Source organism: Wyeomyia smithii, chromosome 1, assembly GCF_029784165.1.
Source record: "Wyeomyia smithii strain HCP4-BCI-WySm-NY-G18 chromosome 1, ASM2978416v1, whole genome shotgun sequence".
In the NCBI taxonomy this organism is placed as follows: Eukaryota; Metazoa; Arthropoda; class Insecta; order Diptera; family Culicidae; genus Wyeomyia; species Wyeomyia smithii.
In genome coordinates, this window is record NC_073694.1 from 183979517 (window position 1) to 183986519 (window position 7003).

Genomic DNA, 7003 nt, shown 5'->3' on the forward strand with positions numbered 1-7003 from the left:
TAATGAATACAAGCTTAATCTTCTCGTAGAAATAAGATTGTTTGATTGAGAGTAAATTCTTTTATCAATAAATCCTATTGGCAAGAGCAGATTTCGCTTGTATTGATCAAAAAATGAGAAAATTTCACTTGTTTACATATGGCACATGAGCCCTTTTCACATGTTTGGCGAGAAATGATAAAATTGAAAAACTGCTGACTTCGACATAAACTGTTAAGAGTGTATATAAAATGCAACAGCGTTCTCCAAATCTCAGAGAGAGATAGAGGAGAGAAGAACGCTGATGGCAAAGAGAAAACATTCCAAGTTTTGACATTTCGTTTGAAGCTTGCAAGCTGCAGCGTACCTCTACCTACATAAATAGGAATCCTCTGTATGTGGCCGTTTCTGCCAGCTCGTGGAAGGCTTCGTGCTCGGGATAGTGGACAATTATTTCTTGTTTTAAATCACTTCTAGTGCCCTTCAAGCGAATTAAACAGTCGTATTTCCAGTGAAAACGGATATAGGAAACGTTTCTCGACTCAAGAGACTAAGATTTTGTCACGCAGTCTCATTTTACGGCACTCAAAGTTTTTTAATTACAATCAGTGGTGGCCACCTTACGATCGATGGGGAAGTATAGATGCTACCCCAACCCGAATAACCCCCGGAACTTGGAGCAGATCAGCAATGACTTGAATCAGGAGTGCAAAACCTGCACCGAGCACAGCCGTCTATCGAAATGCCTTCGGGAGCGATTGGAAAGGTAAGTCTACTACCTTTGATTCATATCTAATTTACGCTGCGAGATGCATCTCCTATCTTATAGTGGATGATAGTGAGATGTAATAACTATTCACATTAGGATGAGGGGGGCAGAGTTTTTTTTCCGCGAGTCGGGGTAGCGGGAAAACTCCGCACACTTAAATTCAAGGTCGATTTTGTAATCGATTTTCCGCTAGTGCATTTTCGCACAGGGTTTCCGTCACCTCTATGCACTGTTAGTTGTGTTAACTATCTATGTTTGTTGTAGGATGTTGGGGGATAAATCAACAAATTGACAAGGGCGATTTGCTTGCTATTGTTGCATGGAGGGAATTTTTAAGCAGCGCTAATTAGTGCGAGATCATTAGATGTTGCGTGAATGCTGATGTCTAAATCCCTAAAAGGACCTTGATAAAATTAACGTTAACATTTTTTGAGTCAAATGTATCAACCATTATTTTATTCCCATTTCCAGTCTATCTCGCCACTTACGGCAGGAAGTGGTAAAGCGAACACGGGACGGTTGCTCACCCCTGTTCATCGTGTGCCGACGGGGCAATGTGGAAATTACCGAGTATCTGATCACGGTATGCGATGCGAACAGCGAACAGAAAGGTTTGTATGAGGTTTCCGAGGATCGGTCTGTGCATTGTGTCACTCCTCTGTGGTGTGCCTGCGTGTCCGGGAACCTGCCGGTGGTGAAGTGTCTGGTCCGGTTGGGATCCAACATTAATGCGCTGTCGGATACAGGTTCGACACCGTTGCGAAGTGCCTGCTTCATGACACATATCGACATTGGTGAGTAGCGATGACCTTCGCCATGCACGAAGCATTTTTTCGATTGTTTTAATTACCTCCGTTTCCTTCTCTCGTTTTTCAAGTTCAATATTTGGTGGAAAATGGAGCCGACATCCGGAGGCCAAACTATAACGGTGGCACTTGTCTGATTAATTCTGTTCAATCAGTGCAACTTTGTAGCTATCTTATTAGTAAAGGTGCGGATGTGAATGCCCGTGACATTCAGGACAAAACAGCTCTCCACTATGCGATTCAAGAGCATCGATTGGAAACGGCACAGCTCCTGTTGGAACACGGTGCGGACCCGTTTGCCAAAAGTCGCTACGGTGACGATGCCTTACAGACGGCTTGCTTGAAAGGTGCTCATCAAATATTCGATTATCTCAAAAGCAGAATAAACTATTCTTCCGAGAGGCTAGCAGACGCTCACGAGCTAATTGGCTCAACCTTTATCGATGACCACAATGAGACGCGGGTTGCTATCCTGCACTGGCGATTGGCTCACCACATTCGATTAAGGGATACAAACTACATACGCAAGAGACCGGAAGTTGAACCACGATCAGCATACGGAAATGTGGCCGAATTTTCCACCATCGCTGAATTGGACAACATCGCTGCTGATGTGGACGCTATGCGAATTCAAAGTTTGCTCATCTATGAACGAATACTGGGGATTGATCACAAGGATACGCTCTTCCGTTTGATGTTCCGTGGTGCTTCCTACGCCGACTCTCTTCGCTACCAAAGGTGCATCGATCTGTGGCTGTTGGCGTTGCAAGTACGCGTTCAGAAGTATTCCATTCTCTATTCGGACACTTGCCTGACAGCACAGGCTATCGTAAGACTTATGCTGGATCTGCTAGACAAGTACGTGGACGTGATGCCAAATGAATTTATCGAGCAAGGTATGCCACGCTTCGAGGATGTCTTCGATGTTTTTCAGGTGCTGACTTCTAATATTAACGGTTTGTTTTTTCATTAGCGAGTACAATCACTAGACCTTATTTCATTTTTTATTAATTTACAGAAGCTCGACAGTTGCTCAACATTCGGCCAGTTCACCGCAAGCAGCAAGAAAATTTCGATCGAATTCTCAAATGTCTAACCCATCTGATGTATCTGCTGATAGCAACGGCAAAAACAGTCGACGAGCGAGAGCTGGTCAACGAAACCGTCCGCACGCTGGTGCGAAATAACATCCGCAGTGCAATCACGAACGATACTCTACTGCATTTATCGGTGTCGAGATTGAATGTAATCAAGAGTGGTTATTTTACGGACGACAGTAGCTTGCGGGTGATATTTCCGAATTTAAACGTGGCCAAGCTTTTGTTGGAATGTGGAGCGCACGTCAACGCCAAGAACGAGAGTAAATCAACGCCTCTGCTAGTCGCCTCGATGCCCTATAATTATGACCGTGAGGTGAGCTTTTGAATGATCAGTAAAAATGTAAATTACTAACTCACTATAAACCTATACGGACAGCTTGTCTTCATGCTGCTGGAGTACGGTGCTCACTTGGACCAGCCCAACCGAAACGATGACCGGCCAATGTCACTGATCGCAATCAATCCGGTCAACGACATCCCACTGGTCAACTACATCACGCTCAAGTGTCTCTGCTCGATGGTCATCACCAAGTTCGGTATCCCATACCGGAACCAGATTCCGCGCACGTTGGAAGATTTTGTCCGGTGGCACGAGCCGTAATGAAGAACACCCCAGCGCGGCAGCTTCTTCCCGTCTGCTACGGTGTAAGCTGTGAAACTAGAAGAGGTATGCTTTCTCTTTTCCCGAATGGCTCGTGTGTTGCGCACACTTCTGTACGTCCATTGCCCCGCGTTGCGATCGATCTCGATCCCAGTCGTCGTTAGGTGGTTTTTCGAACGTAAAATCAAGATTGTGCTGAATGAATGGCAATCGAATGTATAAATTTAAATATGTCAATCTGACAGTGCAGCAGAAGTAAATATTCGCTTTATAGGTGATAAATGTCAATTGAAACAGGATAGCGAACGGAACAATAGATATCTTATTCGAATGCGACATCCAGGACAGAAGGGCATGGTAACTTGTTTCTCTGGAACCGGTCTAGTTTTTCATTTGACACAGTAAAAAAGGGTGGATAAGGAGTTTTTTCTATAAATGCGTTGATAGTATCTAAACTGTCTTGGTCTTTAGTCTTTGGAAAATTAAGAAGATTTTTTAATTAGCTTGGTAAAATGTGAATGATTGGTGATCGTTACAAGTATTCATGTTCAGAGTCTTTAACATCTTTGGCATGTTTCAAGTATAGCTAGCACATCAATATCGCCATTTTCCAGTTATCAGTAATCTGTTTTTGCATTTCCTTTATTTATAATGGTGACGTTGATATGCAGATGGCGATCTGTAAAAAGTTGATATTCCTTGCGGTGGCCACACAGAAAGTCGATTTCTAGTTCTAGTTCTTTCTAGTTTCTAGTCTATCAACCATTGTAATCATTATTATTATTATTATCATTATTATCCCATTCATTTCGCCCCTTCTCGGCGATCATGTTTTATGATTAAAAACTGCATCAGCTGCATTGCGTCTCGTACATTTGAAGGCAAACAATGATTGATCCTTGATTTGGCAATGATTCTGTAATCGGAGAATGCAGATAAAATATGTTTCTGGTTTCTGGAAATCGATTATGGTATCGTGTAGCTTGACATTCAACTCAATCTCGCCTTCTGCTCATCAGCCATCTGTCTTTCTCTTTCTCCCAATTTCACTGATGACGGTTAATGTTGAAGTTGTGTTCTAGTAACCCGAAAGAGGTTTATGCAAACAGAAGGATGTATACTCTGTAGTGATTAGCCACAGAGCCAGTTGTTTTCTGTTGCGCTATTAAAATTTTCCTATCAACCATTTTAATTTGTAATCATTAGCACTATCATCATTGATTATTTGAGAATACACCCGGATTTCGTGACAAACTGGGCGTTCATACTTGTGAAAATTTATCTTAGACACAGTTGTACAAATTAGGAGGAGTTCGGATATCAGCCACTGAAACACAACTTGTTACTCGATCTAAGAACCAACCATTGAACAATTTATAACTGCATAGGTGTTCGATATGCAAAGCCTAACTTTGCCATGGACTTTGGTAGTGAAAACTGTCGTGACTGACTGCATCCATTGAATTGTCAGCCTAGAGAAATCTGCAGATTGGCCCGGCAGAGTGTAGTAATTGTCACACGAATGAGCGAGAAGCACGCAGAACACGCGCTTTTATTCAATTAACTCTTCTAAGTATCGCGATTAGTATTCCACCGCTTGCTGAGATATGTCGCCTTTCAATGCTATTGCACGAATGAACGAGAAGCACGCAGAAAGACGCGCTTTTATTCAATCAACTCTTCTAAGTACTCGACTAATATTCCTCCGCTTGCTGAGATATGTCGCCGTTCAATGCTGTAGTACTAATCAACTCTTCGAGCTGCTTTGTGCATCTTATATTCGTTTCTTCGATATTAAATGCTGAAGAAGGGGAAGTAGCCCTGCCCTGAATTGAATTAAATTTACGAATTTCTTTCTAGTGAACCATAATAAGCAGAGTTGTATTTATTTGTACTCCAACTTCTCGTTTATTGCAACATTCAACCGATCGATAGCCAGTCGAACCTAAATCTGCTGACAGGACATTTTCGGTAGCGTTGGACTTCGGTCGTGGTTATCATGATATTGTTTTCAGTAGTAATTAATAATCGAATATTATTTTCTGTCATGAACGTCTGTGAGAAAAATATACCGAGGCCGGTTCATCTCCTCCTTTTCACGAGCAAGTCCGGATTTGAGGAGGGCAAAGGGGGCAAATGCCCCGGGTCTTTCGATTCAGGGGCGTTTTTTTTAGTTTTTTTTTTAGGTTTGATCAGAAAAGTTTTAGGCAACTGAATTATCTATATAAAAAAAAGTTTAAAAAAATAGTGATGATTGATTTTTTATAGTCACTTTTTGTTTTTGGATTTTTTTTTTAGTACAGGATCTCAAATTGAATTTTTGAAATATTTTTTATAAAAGCTCAGACAGTTTTCTCAAATTCATTCCTTGACAACTTTTTTCTATCTTTTGTCATTGTTCAGATATATCGATTTATGAAAAAACAACTGCAGCTTTTTCACATGTTTGTACAGATAAATTTTCCAAAAAAAAATGAAATCGCTGATTTTACGTATTTAGTTATTGATTTAACATCTTCAATAAAAAAAAATAAAAAATTTCCCGATTTTATCACTTTCTCTATTTTATCACGCCAAAAATCATCAGGGTGAGATATAATCGGGTGATCACTGTATTGCGAAATATTTACATCACTCGATATTATAAAGTATTTATCGTTGCATTTTTGTGCACCCCTTTTACTTATATCACAACTCCTTGACAGCACATTATTGTCGGAGTGATATGAATGTGACAGATGAACAATAAATATTAAAATATATCCACCAATATCGTATTATATTACCGAAATATTTCTCTTAGAAATAAAGTTGTCTAGCCCCTAGTCCTATGGTTTTGTTTGATTATATATTGTAGTGTATATCTGGCTGGACCTTGGGCTGCGTTGATTCTGGCTATGTTGTGGTAACCCTCCTTCTCGTCAAAAGTAGCCTGATTAGTTCTGCCTTAAGGTTGGTATGGCTCCGCATTAAGGGCGCTCTTCTTTGGCTAGTACCAACGATGCCTTCCAGGTTTAGCAGCGTTGATTGAGCTTGTCTGAACACCTCATTTAATAGTTGGTGTCTCGCTTCCAATTGCGCTGATGATGGCAGATTTGCTTCCGTGACGGCTTGAATGAATGTCGACATCTCGTTTATCGATCCTTCTAAGGCCGTCAGTTGTCTGTCCAGGGGTTGTTTTCTTCATTGCTTGTGTTGCTCATTGTGAAATTTGCTCTCTTTTTTATGTATTTAATAAGAAAAAGGAAATAATGGAACGGACTTACTTTCTTTTCCAAGGCGGAAGTTTAGCGTTTGGAGTAAAATTTTCTCCTTGGGGTTTCTTTTCATTGAATTCACAGAATTTTCTTCCAATTTATATCGCTCTGCGCACTTGGGGTTTCTTCTCATTGATTTCACTTGGATCACTTTTGTTTTGATTAAGAGGGTAATTTTGCTTCCTTGCATCAATTTCTTCTACAATGTATCACACCTTTTTACCTTTCTCCTAGAAAGGTATAGCAATCACTGGAAAAACCAAAGGTATAAAAGCGGTCCCAATGGCCGAATGTCATATACCACTCGACCCCTTTCGACGAACTGAGCATTTTCTATATGTATGTATGTATGTGTGTGTGTTGCACATACACAATTTTTTTTTTCTCACTCACTTTTCTCAGAGATGGCTGGACCGATTTTCATAATATTAATTGCAAATGAAAGGTCTAGTTGCGTCATAGGTTGCTATTGAATTTCATTGTAATCGGAT

General features: G+C 40.7%; 1 protein-coding gene across 1 annotated transcript; it reads left to right on the top strand.

Moving 5' to 3' along the window:
* The first annotated feature begins 325 nt into the window (after positions 1 to 325).
* LOC129720819 (protein fem-1 homolog C) lies at positions 326 to 6333 on the top strand. The gene is made up of 5 exons (XM_055672599.1): positions 326 to 745; positions 1220 to 1542; positions 1626 to 2510; positions 2573 to 2967; positions 3031 to 6333. The coding sequence occupies exons 1-5, from the start codon at positions 609 to 611 to the stop codon at positions 3253 to 3255; spliced, it is 1965 nt and encodes a 654-aa protein (XP_055528574.1). The 5' UTR covers positions 326 to 608; the 3' UTR covers positions 3256 to 6333.
* Positions 6334 to 7003: the final 670 nt, after the last annotated feature.